Source organism: Glycine soja, chromosome 13 (assembly GCF_004193775.1).
Source record: "Glycine soja cultivar W05 chromosome 13, ASM419377v2, whole genome shotgun sequence".
In the NCBI taxonomy this organism is placed as follows: domain Eukaryota; kingdom Viridiplantae; phylum Streptophyta; class Magnoliopsida; order Fabales; family Fabaceae; genus Glycine; species Glycine soja.
Window position 1 is genome coordinate 24,108,771 of NC_041014.1, and position 14,595 is coordinate 24,123,365.

Here is a 14,595-nt window from a genome sequence, read left to right on the forward strand (position 1 = left end):
AATAAAACAATTTATTTTTGTCTGCACTGAATATATTTTCTAATTAAAAGCTTGAAACCAATTCTTTTAGAGACGTAAAAAATCTTTGAATTGAGCTTTCGTTCTCTAAGAAAAACATATTTTTTTTGGTGGATAGAAAAACATATTTTTACACACATTGTAAGAAATCAAAACATAAGGAACAGTAGAACACTCTTAAAGTTTTGGCTATCTGCCAACGTCACCAAATTTTATTAGTTTTCTTTTATTATTTTTTTACATATAAAATTCTAAATGAACACTAAAATGTCATAAATTTTTATTGTGTATATCATAAATTTTTATTGTGTAGAGATATATTATGTAAAGGAGTTTTTTCAATACTTCATCAATAGTACTTACAAGTTTTATATCCAAACTTAAACCCTTCTAAATCATCTTCATGGAAAACTCATCAACTCTTTCTTGATATGATCTCTCTCTCATCTTTAGGTTGAGTGATTTTTTCTCATATCAAAATTCTTATTTATAAATTTAATATCTTAATCTTAAAAGAAAAAACAAATCTTATAATATTTTAAGTAAATTTATAATATTTTAAAATTTAAATAATATCCCAAAGATTTTAAACAAATAACAATTTCTTGAAAGATAAATTAAATTATTATTTTCTAGATTAAAGATATCATATATATTCTTAACACTTTTGAATTTTGTGGATAAAAAAATATTATTGTAAAGAAAATTGATTAAATGTGATTAATCAGATTACTATTTGGATTATTAAACACTACACATCAACAAAATCAATCAATACTATTAGATAGTTTACACTACTAGGATAACAAACAAAAATCATAAATGATAAAAATCAAATATAATTAATAGACTTTAAAGTAAACATTTAAAATCTATTCTTTTCGAACCTAATTAATGAGTGTCATAAAGATAATACTAAAAAATTCTGCAATAAATAAAACTCTTTATTAAAAATACAATGAGTGCATTAAAAATAATGGTGGAAGTGCATTAATTAATTACAAATTTTTATAATTTTTATTTTTCATTCATTATCTAGTACATTCAAAACATTTATTAGTTTTTTCATAAAAATATTTAAATATACTGCTTGGTGATTTTTTTTGGTATAATAATGAAAATAAAAGCCATCGTGATATGCACATGTAACATTATACTAGCATTTGAATTCAATTAAAATATATATTTATTATGTAAGTTTTTTTTATATTTTATAAATTAATAATTTTCTATAATAAAAATTATTCATTTTTATAGTAATTAATTAAAAATGACATTTTATGATAGTAGTAATTTCTAATTAAATGCACTATAATTATAATAATACTCTTAATTTTAGCCATGTAATAAAAAATCCTAAAATCCTCCTCAATAATAAATAAATGGCTAATTTCGATCATAATTGATGAAGTTGAAAATCATCTGATTAAAAAAGCATCTTTCATTTGATGAATTTTTTCATAATATCTTTAATTCTTAAAGAATAAAAAAATAAAAAATAAAAATTAAGCCCCACCTTCTTCGGTGGAAGCCGCGTTCACATGGAATCACTTGCCTCCCTCTGGGGAATGATGCGTCAATGGAAGCAAAAACGGTTTCGAATGACGACATGAAACGGCTTCTGGTTTGTCGTTTCGCCAACCCGTTTTCTTTCACGCGCCCGAACATTGCGTTCACTGTCACTCCTCACTTCACTTCCTCCCCAAAACACTATATATTACTCCATCAAAGCTCATTCACTCACTGTTTCAACAATTTCTCTCATCATCCATCTTTTTCGTCTCTCTCTATCTTAGTTCTCTCACTTTCTCTATATTTGCTTTGTTTCTTCTTCTGCTACTGCATATATACATATCGGTGTGGTTTTCTTCTTCTTCTTTTTTCTTTCTCGCAGGTTTATTCTTCTCCGCATTTCCGGGATCTAGAACCTTCTGCGTCACCACCGTTCTCTCTCTCTCTCTCTCTCTCTCCCTAGGGTTTTCAATTCACATGCCGATTCTGATTCTTACTTCCGCGTCCTCACCGTGCTCACCGCAATGCCGCTGCGCAGACGATAACTCCGGGACGTTACCGAGTTTCCGCCAACTCAACGCTGCGTTTTACTACTGACGATGCTATTTTTGCATTTGCGCACATTTGTTCCGGCCTGAGAAATGTCAACTTCTCCTGTCTTCCTTTTCGCTCTCCTTTTCTCTTTCTCAGGTAGTATCATCATATCATATATTCGCTTTCTCTTAATTTCTTCCTTCGTTTTCGCACTGTTCATCTTAATTAGTATTTCGCATGCTGCTGCTATTTTCTCTCATAAATGATTATTATCATCAGCTTGACGAGCCTACATTGTTGTCTGCCACGTGTTTTGTTTAGAGTTTAATGCTTCTTAATTAATTGGTTAATTTGGAGAAAGTTTGGTTTTCAACGAATGATGCCGTGGTCTTTGTATAGTTACGCGAGAAATTGTACCATAGCGGAAGGAAATTTATGAGGATTGTGGAATTTGAAGTTTATACCATACTTAACAATTAGATTAGATATGGTGTAAACAGATAGCACCCATGCTAACATTTAGCAGAAAAAAGAAATAGGTAAATTGTAATTTGAAGTTAATAAGTTCAAGGTTCCTGAACGACTCTAAATGCCCTAGCCTTATTTGGTGCATTTCCACTAGGGCGCAGGCCATTGGGATTCTAGTTATGTGTGGGTTGATGTTGACAGCCGCATATCAATTATAGAAAGTTATGATTATTGATTATGCTCTGAGTTCATAATGTGTTTAATAATTAGTCGTTTTCTTCCAATTCGGGTCTAATTTTTTCTGCTTGATTGTTTGTTTGTTTTAATTACATATAAAAAACAGTTTTCTAATGTTTCTTACTTTGTAGTTATTGTTAGACTGAATGTGTGGCTATACCATTTAGTCATTTATTAATCCTCGATAACACTTGTACTTGCTCCTCACATATGAAACTCAATTCTTTGACACTGTATAATTGAGTCTTGCTTATATTGGTGAATCGTGTGCTTTGGTCTTTATAACGACAATTTTCCCAATGGATAATCGGCTTACATGTATACATTATTGAGTATTTCAATCTTACGACTGCATTCCACTACACTTGAATTTATCAACTTGATCCTACTGCTCATCTTCCATCTGTCATCACTGTGTTTTCTTCTTCATCTATTAATATGAGAATTTATCAAGAAGCGTTTTTATTATGCTTCTCATAAAATGAAACCACTGCTTATATCTGCCTCATCTGAATCTATCTGTTTGTGCGCTTGGGACTACATTGAGATAGCATATTCAGTATCTGTTGTAGGAATAACAGGGCAGAGACTTGGAATTCATTTTTTATTCTTTATTTTGAAATACACATTGTTTTATATAATTAAATATGTCCATTTCCAGAATAGTCTATTTTGGAAAACTTATGTTCTAACTTTTAAATATTAATCATATAATTTTTTTTTCCAAGTTGCTTCATTTCTAGTGGCCAAGTAATATATCAAAATATTTGTAATTGTCAAAATTTTGCTACTAAGTTTCTGTGTATTACGTCTAAATATATCACAGACTTACGTAGTCCTAGTTGGAGAGTCAAGAGAGGGCACAGACTTACGTAGTCCTAGTTGGAGAGTCAAGAGAGGGCTTAAGTAGCAGTAGGATGGATTATATGGAATGTAATTTTAGCAAGTGCATCAATCATAGCTTACGGGTGAAAAATAGAAACCATACCACCACAAGTCACATGGTTTAAGTATCTTGGGTCAATCATACAAAACACGACGAAGAAATAGAAGGGGATGTAAACCATGGGATTCAAGCAGAGTGGAGGAAATAGAGGGGTTTCTTGAATGTTATTTGTGACAAAATTACATTGCTCAAGCTTAAGGGAAAATTTTACCGCAGTTATAAGACCTACAATGTTATATGGAATTGATTGTTGGGCAGTACATATCCAACAAGAGAATAAATTCAATGTAGTAGACATGAGAATGTTACATTGGATGAATGGACATACTAGACGAGATTGGATTAAGAATGAATGAATTAGAGAGAAAATTGGCTTATAGCATCTATTGTTGAAAAAAGCTAGCATTTCACCTTAGGTGGTTTGGGTCATTGGGTGTATGTGGTTAATACTAGCGGAAGCCCAATTAGGAGAGTAGATTAGATGGAGGGTATCCGTAAGTACTTATTGCTAGAGGTAGAAGAAGACTGAGACAATTTATAATTGAAACCATTAAGAAGGTTTTATTGGACAATGTTTTGTCTATGGGCATGATTCACAATGGAACATTACGGTTTTGTTGGATCAATGTGGGCTGACCCCACCTAGTGGGAAAAGGCTTGGTTGTTGTTGTATTAGAAATCCAGTTAAATAAACTCATTTCCAAATTCAATGTTTGCATTTGCAATTCTGGCATTCTCTCTAGAGTATAGGCCTACAAGGTGATATGTATTTGCCATTACTTTCTTCGGTAGGGATTCCATTTGAATTCAAATGGCCTAAAACATCTTGCAATAGTCTTGTGGTTTTTGTTTTAATGGGGCATGGGTTCATTTTTTATTTATTTTTTGTCTCTTTGTTTGGAATTTTTGGGAAAATTGTATTGTATGCACGTGTCTTTTAAGTGTTTAATCTGTGCTAGTGTGTTAGAATCTGTTGTATAGTAGAACATGAGATAGTGTCAGCAACAGTTTTTAAAGAAGCCTAACACATTGTATTTTGGGTCATTTCTCTTTGTCAATATATACTTGCCTCCTTCACCAATGATGTGCATATACTGACCTTTGTCTGTCAAAGAAGTATTAGTTGAACATGGTATGATGACAGAATACACAATGCTTTGTGGAACATCTGCCCTGCAGTATTTTATGCAAAACTAATACATAGCATTGAAATTCTTGAAAATCTGAATGGGAAAGGAAATGTATTGTTTTATTCATGGTATTGAATAACACTATTCCTTGAAAATGTAGAGTCCATTATCAGTTAATCTTTTCAAAATATCTTCATGCTGTTTTAAATGCTTCATTTGTTGGAGTATTTAATGATTGGAGACCTCGCTGTAAACAGATATTTTTCTCAGTGCCATAAAACAGGATATATTAAATTTATTGCATTTGCCTATGAACAGACTTTCTCATATTCTTGTTCTATTTTTATTCTTAAGTTTCTTAAAATCAGTTGGCAATTAAGTTTCATGTTCTGTTAATCAATTTTCTTTGCGAAGGCCTGCTTGACCTTCCAGTTATTTATCCAATTTCCTTGCATAGGTGCATTTTGTGTTCATTTACCATCTTGCTGGGTTGTACCAGACATTTTATACTTGTTTACATTTCCACTAGAATATTGGGAAGGATATTAGAGGATGTGCTATAATGTAATAGGCTCTTGATCATCAAACAATATTGAAAGCTGGAGTAAATTAAATAAGATGGTAGTATAGTACCCTTCCAACGTTTGATAGTTTTTAATAGCAATCAAATTGTTGTCCTACTTAGTTGACTAGGCTACATGAAAAGGATTATGACTTATTCATTTATTTTTAAATAATTTTAGGAGATTTGTTTTTCTCTGCAAATTAGAACTATGCCATTATGTATCTTTTCCTGCAGTGAACTCGGTTTCTATGAATGTGCTATTTGCTTCAGCTGAACGAGCTAAAATGTGGTTGGTTAAACTTTCTTCTGGACCATCTTTTGCTCCTGTGCAATCTCCATCTTATCAAGGTATATTATTAAATTTTTCAATAACTCATTATTATTAAATTTTTCAATAACCAGGAGCACTGGAGCAGGACTATTTATAAAATCTCAATGGCTTTTTTGGTCATGCAATACTGTAGTTACAGTCCTTTTTTTACCAAGGGAATCAAGAATAGCTTCTTTGAAGCTAAATACACCAAACTTTATCATTTATTTATCTTCTTGGTTGGTTCTTTCAATGTACGGTACTATGTTAAACTTGGTAAGGTATTATAAATATGCATAATGTCAAAAATAGGATTATTTGGAAGAATCTTTTGAATCTAATTAGTCTGATGCTTCAGATTAAAAGAGTTTCTTGTGAAAATTAATATATTTACTATATTTGATGCCTGCTTTACTATGATAGGGTAAAAGTGTTTAATAAAAACTTCGTACCCCATTGCCCGGAGGCTCTACGCTATGCGAAGGTATGGGAGAGGGATGTTGTACGCAGCCTTACCCTTGCATATGCAAAGAGGCTGTTTCCGGATTCGAACCCATGACCAACAAGTCACCAAGGCACAACTTTACCGCTTATTTGGACTATATTTGTTTCTCGATGTTATTTCAAGATGCCCTTGAGCTCTTATTTCTTAAATATTTTCTGCATCCTTAAGGTATTTTAGGGCCTAATGGGTTTAGTTAATATTTAATACACTGAGTGGGACTAAATAAATATTCTTTATAATTGAAAATTCAAAGTTTCAGCTGGCATGAGTTCAATCCTTTTCCTGATTAAATTACACGGAATTATGCGAAATAGCATTTCCCCCCGCCTTGTTATCTAATGTAGTTATACTATATTATAATACCATACACTCATTACGTAAAAAATTTCTGGCAGCTTGTAGCCAAATCTGTACAGATCCATTAACTGCAACTCCTTTTGGTTCACCCTGTGGTTGTGTATTTCCCATGAAAATCAGACTAGTACTGGATGTGGCTCCTTTGGCTGTTTTTCCAGTAATTGATGAGTTGGAGATTGAACTTGCATCTGCGACATATTTGAAGCAGAGCCAGGTGAGGATAATGGGTGTCACTTCTGACAGTCAAAGTCAGGGAAGAACCATAGTTGATATTAACTTGGTTCCACTTGGGGAAAAATTTGACAATACCACAGCAGTTCTGTTGTGTAAGAGGTTTTGGCACAACGAAGTTCCTCTTATTAGGAGCCTTTTTGGTGATTATGCCATCTTGTATATTACTTATCCAGGTAGTTGTTTCATTGCTCCTAATGACATTTACTTTATTCTTATCATATGTTACTGCTCGAGACTAAAGCAGTTGGTATCAGGTATACCATCAGCGCTGCCACCTGAAACCATAATTGGGAGAGGTCACATGCCCAGGGAGAGTGTTAATGTTCTCCCAATCACTGCAGATATGAACAGCGAGAATGAGAAGATGAATCTTAGAACTATAATCATCATTGCTCTATCTTCTGTTATACTCTTGTTGGTTTTGGTTGGAGCATTTTACATCATTTTGAAATGGAGGGAAATTAGGAGACCATCAGGTGCTGTTGGCCCTGCATTCAAATCATATCTAAACAAGAGATCTGGTATAGCTTTGAACTTTACTGTGTTTTTTATTTTTTTCATTAAATAATTTTCAGATTCTTAGGTAGAATTGGTAGAATTTGTCATTTGATTGCTAAGCATTTTATTGTAAATTATACTCAACTGAATCGTTGGCTAAAATATTATTTCTTTGGTTGAGTACAGTTCCCTTTGCAACTCCATCTATGTTTCCGCATCATGAACTGAAGATTATATTGTTTAGTCATATCTTTTTCTTGGAAAAGTAATTGTAAAATATATTTTTGTTTTACACCATACAAATTCACAGTATGTTGATCTATGGGTCTTGAAGGTTTGCCTTCTCATTAAATTGTTTTGTGTCACAGTTAAATTAGGTTTCTGTGATTTACATGAGTGCTTTTTGTGCTTGACTTTTTTATGATAATTGCAAAACAGATTTTTTTCCCATAATACTTACTTCATCCTGTAAACTGTATCATAATTGAAGTGAAAGATAAATGAATGGATTCTTATTATGCAGGCATGGAATATATGTTGTCAAGCAGAATTATGAGCTCAAGATCTATGTCCCTTGTGTCCACTCTCGCTCATTCTATTCTCTCTGTTAAAACATTTTCCTTTTCTGAGCTTGAGAAAGCAACTGCTAAGTTCAGTTCTCAGAGAGTATTAGGAGAAGGAGGATTTGGGCGTGTTTATTGTGGGACATTGGATGATGGAAATGAAGTTGCAGTTAAACTGCTAACAAGGGATGGTCAGAATAGAGACCGTGAATTTGTCGCCGAAGTGGAGATACTAAGCCGCTTGCATCATCGTAATCTTGTGAAACTCATTGGTATATGCATAGAAGGGCCAAGGCGTTACTTGGTGTATGAGCTTGTTCACAATGGTAGTGTTGAGTCTCATTTGCATGGTAATTGGCTACATATTTTCTTTTTTTTTGGGTGTGTGCCAGTTGTTCAATTTATAATTCCTTGCCATATGTTAAATTGAATTATTATTAATGATCCTGCAGGTGATGACAAGAAAAAGAGCCCTCTAAATTGGGAAGCACGGACAAAAATTGCTCTTGGAGCTGCAAGAGGATTGGCTTATCTACACGAGGATTCTATTCCTCGTGTAATTCACCGAGATTTTAAAGCTAGCAATGTTCTGTTAGAAGATGACTTTACCCCCAAGGTTTCTGATTTTGGATTAGCAAGAGAAGCGACTGAAGGAAAGAGTCATATTTCTACAAGGGTCATGGGTACTTTTGGGTAAGTTTTAAGTTTGTCTGTGTGACATTTTGATCTAGTAATTTTTTGTGAGTTCCACTACATGGCCTGGGTTTGAACCTGACTGGCATAGCATGAGGGGTGAGTCCTGTGTGTAGCTGGGGTGCACTCACATGCTGTGTGGTTTTTCCATTTCTTTAACAATAGATAATGTCATCAATCATCACCATAAAATTCTTTAATATCTTGAGAGATTTTTTTTCTTGGATATTGTTCAACTCTACTTTTATATTTTACATCAATTAACTAATGAGATAATCTGATTGCTAAACACAAATTCTGAGCACAGTGCTTGTTAACCCATCCCGAGAATTATTCAGATTGTCTTTTCTTTCCTGCTGAAGTCCATGGCATCAACCTATTACATAATGTCCGTGGCTTATAAATTGTGTGATTAACATCATTTTTTGATGCCATTGTAAATTCCCAGCCTTCAACTTATGCCATTTCTATGCATTCAATTTTGCAGGTATGTTGCCCCAGAATATGCAATGACAGGTCATTTACTCGTTAAAAGTGATGTTTATAGTTTTGGTGTTGTGCTGCTTGAACTTCTAACCGGCAGGAAACCAGTGGACATGTCTCAACCTCAGGGACAGGAGAATCTTGTAATGTGGGCTCGACCAATGTTGAGAAGTAAAGAAGGTTTAGAACAGCTGGTGGATCCATCTTTGGCTGGAAGCTATGACTTTGATGACATGGCAAAGGTGGCTGCTATTGTTTCCATGTGTGTACACCCGGAGGTCAGTCAGAGACCTTTTATGGGTGAAGTTGTGCAGGCTCTTAAGTTGATCTACAACGACACCAATGAGAGTAACAATGAGTCTTCTGCCTGGGCCTCGGATTTTGGAGGGGAACTTGTCTTTTCTGATAGCAGTTGGTTGGATGCTGAAGAGGTAACTCAAAGATTAGCTTATGGACAAGCATCTACCTTAATCACAATGGATTACAGTTCTGGTCATCTTGAAATGATGGAAAACAGACCGTTTTCAGCTTCAAGCTTCAATGGAGATGAGATTTCTTTGCCGATGGGGCACCAGGTTAGATCAGACCCCTTGAGAACTGCTCAGAGTAAGCTAACATTTTATAAGCTTACTCGAAGTCAGAGTGAACATGTGGTACATCCTTCCAAACGTGTTTGGAATGATGATGGTTACTGGGTTTAAGGTTTGATGATTCTTCTCAATGGTTACTGGGTTTAATAAAGTTTGACAATTCTTGCGTTTTTATAATGTACAGTTTCAAAATGGCCCGAAGGGCTTATGTAGAGTTGCTGACTTGTGTACGATAGGTTCCTCAAATTCCTACATTTTTCGTGTTCGGATTGGGGAAAGAGGAATTTGACATACAAGGTGGAAATTTGTAGTGTTCAAACCGGAGCTACGTCCGGAGAAAACTTCAATTTCAAATGGTTAAACTTATTTCTGAAAAAAAAGGTTAGAATTATTTACAATTCCTTGTTGAAAATTAAACTTCTATTTCAAGTGGTTAAAATTTCAACTCAGAACAAGTAGAGAATGTATATATTATAATTATACTCGTTAAAAAGCTTTATTATAAATTATGCAAAGACATTGATATTTTATAAATATTCATGATTTTTTTTTTTATCTTTACATCTCTTTTTTTTTACATTTTATTTAAATTTTTCAAAATTCCCTTTATTATATTACTTTTGTATTTTTCACTCTTTTTATCTTTCTTTTTGTCACTCATTTTACATTTTTTTCATTCTTCACACCCCTTGAAGTGGTGTGAAAATATTGTTTTACAACTCCTATCAACCCTTCTCAATATTGCATCTATAGCCATTTTATAGCTGTCCTATAAACATATTCAAAGCATCTGCTGCAAACACTAGTTCTATAGCAACTAAAACTTCAAATTTTGATCTCAATTCTGTTATCACTAGTTTCCACCAGTGCTATGCACGATTGTATTTTAATTGTAATTTTAATTTTATCTCTAATATGTAATAATACAAAAAAATTAAATAAGTCAATAAACACAAAATATAAACATAGTGTATAAATTAAATTTTTTAGAATACTTTTTATATACAATATTTTTTTGTTCTGGACCAAATTTATTTTCTTCACAAATTATTTTTCAGCCAGATTTGTTTCACATTTGAAATAACAACATATAATTGACGTGAAAAAATGGCTTTGGTAATTAAAAAAATAAAACATAAATTAATGTCTTTGAAACTTCATTTGACTCATGCTTAGATGGTACTAAATTTATTGGTTTAATTACTATTTTGGTCATTTGATTTGTTTTTTAGATTTAATTTTGTTATCTTATTATTAAAAGGTTTAATTAGTTCATATAATTTTTAAAAATGACTCAATTAGATTTATTTTTCAAGATTTAATTAGATTTTTTATTTTTTTAAAATGAGTTCAATTAGTTGATCTCATTTTCCATCTAAAAAAAATAGAATCAAATTTAGTTTTAAATGAAACCAAATTAAACCCACGTTAAAAAATTAATAATCTAATCGAAACTTTTAAAAATAAAGAGTCAATTAAACCTAAGAAAATACTAATACTAAACCAAATTTATTAATGGTTATACATTCTATCAATAAATTTGGTTTAATTACTATTTTAAAGTTCCAATATGATTCATGTTGCCCAACTCTTCAACAATCAGTCTTGTTATACTAGAAAGACCAACGAAAATATTCAAGTTCCTAGTAATATTATTACAAAAACACATTTTTTTAAAACAAATCAATGATCCGGAAATCTAGAATATCTTATGTTATTTAGAAATTAACTTGTTAACCAATCAATCTAGTTGAATACTTACATCACTTACATCATCATATAACAAGAATTCAATCAGCAAATCTTTCACTTCCTAATCTCATGCTTAAAAAATGTTTTTATTCTCTTTATAAAATATGGAAAAATTTTATTTCCAAATCTTCTATTTAAAGTTATTTTTTTTTAATTTCTGCATCAATAGTTATCTTAATTGACAAAAAAAATGATAAAACAATACTCATACATAAAAAGTAATATTTGCAGCTTATTAAAAAAATATATAATTTTTATCATAGTTTTCGCATAAGTAAGAGAGAGAAAATGATAACATAAATAGAAAAGAAAAGAAAGAAGTGAACAACTAAATTATAATATCCGTGTGTTCAAATTCCTCCTATTAATAAAAGCTAGCAAATTAATAACTAACATCAGTAAAAAAATTAAATTATAATATAACTTTTGAAATTCTTCCAATAAAATAATACACTTATAAAAAAAACACAAAAATATTACTTTTACAAGAATTAATAACACCAACTTTTTTTTTTTAATCTTGTACCAAACATAAAAATGTCTCATTGTTAAGAATAACTTTAGGAAAAAATAGAAAAGAGATAATTTTTTGTCGAATAATAAATTTATATACCAATAATATATATGTCATTCCATGCTATTGAATGGGTCGATCAATTATGTAGAATTGTTCTATCTTAAACAATGATATCAAGTTTGAATCTTGAATATTATGTTAAATAATTACAGGACGAGACTTGTCTCTCATAGAAGACTTATTCGACACGAACAAGATGATCTATGATACAATACTTGTGATCTATACAAAAAATTAATGACATTCCAATAAAAGGATGCAAAATTTATGTAATACAATGATTTTTTTTTATCATTTTTCCTTTAAATCAAGTTAGAGATAAAAGTATTTTTTATGTAACAAATTTATGTTATAAATTTTCATTCGCTAAAAAAATATTTTTTATACATGGTAAGAAATCAAAACATGAAAAAAATACTAAAAATTTTTACTTCCTTCATCCCCAAATAATTGTCATCCTATGTTGTTTTATACAGAACAAGAAAAAATAATAAATAAATGAATTAGAGAGTAGTAATTTTACAATATTAATCTTACATTATCATTAATTCATTTATAAATTTAATTCATTTATAAATTTTATTGTCCATCATTAATATTATAAGAGATATAAGTGAAAATAATAATTAATGTTATATTAAAAAACTAAAATAATAATTTTTTTTGAATAATTTTTTTTCTTACACAATAATCATAATGACTTGTAAAGAGTGTAATCTACCAACTAAGTAAATATTTATTGATTTAAATGAAAATTTAATTTTTATCATTAAATATTACAACAAAAAATTGACTTTTAATAATGTTTGACTTTTCAAAAATAACTTATTATTCGTATCTCTCTTAACTTAGCATTGATTGTTGTCTTAAAAAACTTTAGGTTGATTAATATGATGATTAAATTATTATTTAAATAAAAAAAATTACAAAGAAAAAGGACAAATATACAATTAGTGAATAACATTAGTCAAATTCCTAAAAAAAAATTACATTAGTCAAATGTAATTATTCAAAAAAATGTAATTAATGTACTTTGAAATAAAGGTTACATTTCAAAAGTCTATATTTTTGTTAATAAAAAATAGTTTTATTTACGAGTGTCTTAAATATAATAACAAAATTATTAATTAGTATTTTTGTAACTGCATATTAATGAGTGTATTAAAATTATGGTTAAGACACTCTAAAAGAAAAACTAGTTGCCCAAAACCCCAACTTATTTCTCTACAAATGGTTAAACCATGGTTTAACCCCTTCTAAACCATTTTCCAAAACCATGATCTCACTCTTCTTCTTTCCTCTATATAACACTCTGAAAATCAAAACTTTTCTACACTCTTGAATTGCAAATTTTGTTGAGTTTGGAGAACTTCTCACCAAAGTTGAAGTTTTCATTCCTTTTTTCTTGAAGTTTACTTGCAAAAACACTTTGCCTAGTAAGAGAACTTAGTTTTTGCTTGTTTTCTTTTCATTTGCTGTTAATTAAGTATTGATATGAATTTGTTGTTATGTTTTGTTGATGAAAAATCACATTTATATGATTGTTATATGATGCATGATGTTTTGTTCGTGATAAAATGAAATATGGATGCTAAGAATGCTCACTATATGGGTGTTTTCTTTGAAGATGGGTCATTTTTTCTTTAATATGAGAAGATACACATAATATTTTTTAATGTCACTTTTTTCAAATGAAACTATACCTAAATGGATATAGAAAGGTCTAGAAAAACACTAAAAAAATTATGAAATGAAAAGATTAAGTTGTGATATTTATCAATTTAGAAAACATGAGCAATTGAAAAGTGAACTCCTTTAGGTTTCATTTTATATATCATTTGTTATTTCATGACTTCATTTACTATTTCAAATATTTTTTATGAAATAAATTCCATACACCATTTGTTATGCTTTTTAGTTCTCAAACTATTTTGGGAAAAAAATATTTAAAAATGTAAAAAAAAAGAATTAAGTTGTGATATTTATCAATTTAGAAAATAGACTTAAAATCTACAATGTGATATAAACTTTTACTACCTTTGGATTTAAAATGATTATAAAAAAATTCTTTTTTCCAACTATTTTGTTGGTAAACCATTTTGACCATTTGGTCCTTGAGTATTTCCTAAAAAATTGTAGATTTTTTCTACTTTCATGGCTTGATGTTTTAGAAATAAACTTAAAGATCTTTAATAAGATATATGGCTCGCATTTTATAGAAATCATTTTGTTGTTAAACTTAGCTAAGAGTTTGAGACTAAAAAGAAAGATAACAAAGAAACCTAGGAAGGTGTGAGGTATTCTCGTTAAGTGTCATATTTAAATTCAAACATTTAGATCTCTCGTTATGGCATGTATAACACACACAAAAATTGATAGAATACATTTCCTTGGTAATATCGTAGTAAGATAGTTAACCTAGAAATTTGATTATGAAACCTTTCAGACTTTATTAAGAATGCATAAAGGATTAAACTATGAAAATAAGATTGAAAATGGAACTCTAAATTCTCCTTTCACAAAACTTAAAATTGTTCTTATCAATTGATAGAATGGATGATGAGGAAACTAAAATGTGTAATGTGAAGATTGTTTAGATAGGACCTTCAAGAGACATTGTTGA

The 14,595-nt window shown here is 30.4% G+C and overlaps 1 protein-coding gene across 3 annotated transcripts; it reads left to right on the top strand.

Moving 5' to 3' along the window:
• Positions 1 to 1,543: 1,543 nt before the first annotated feature.
• LOC114382722 (receptor-like serine/threonine-protein kinase ALE2) lies at positions 1,544 to 10,041 on the top strand. Of its 3 annotated transcripts, none has more exons than XM_028342306.1 (7): positions 1,544 to 2,220; positions 5,645 to 5,758; positions 6,621 to 6,992; positions 7,071 to 7,337; positions 7,838 to 8,227; positions 8,330 to 8,570; positions 9,058 to 10,041. In XM_028342306.1, the coding sequence occupies exons 1-7, from the start codon at positions 2,172 to 2,174 to the stop codon at positions 9,752 to 9,754; spliced, it is 2,130 nt and encodes a 709-aa protein (XP_028198107.1). In that variant the 5' UTR covers positions 1,544 to 2,171; the 3' UTR covers positions 9,755 to 10,041. The 3 variants fall into 3 exon arrangements, with proteins under 3 accessions (XP_028198107.1, XP_028198109.1, XP_028198108.1); XM_028342308.1 differs by having other exon boundaries at positions 5,681 to 5,758; XM_028342307.1 differs by having other exon boundaries at positions 1,545 to 2,220; positions 6,621 to 6,989.
• The last annotated feature ends 4,554 nt before the right edge of the window (positions 10,042 to 14,595 follow it).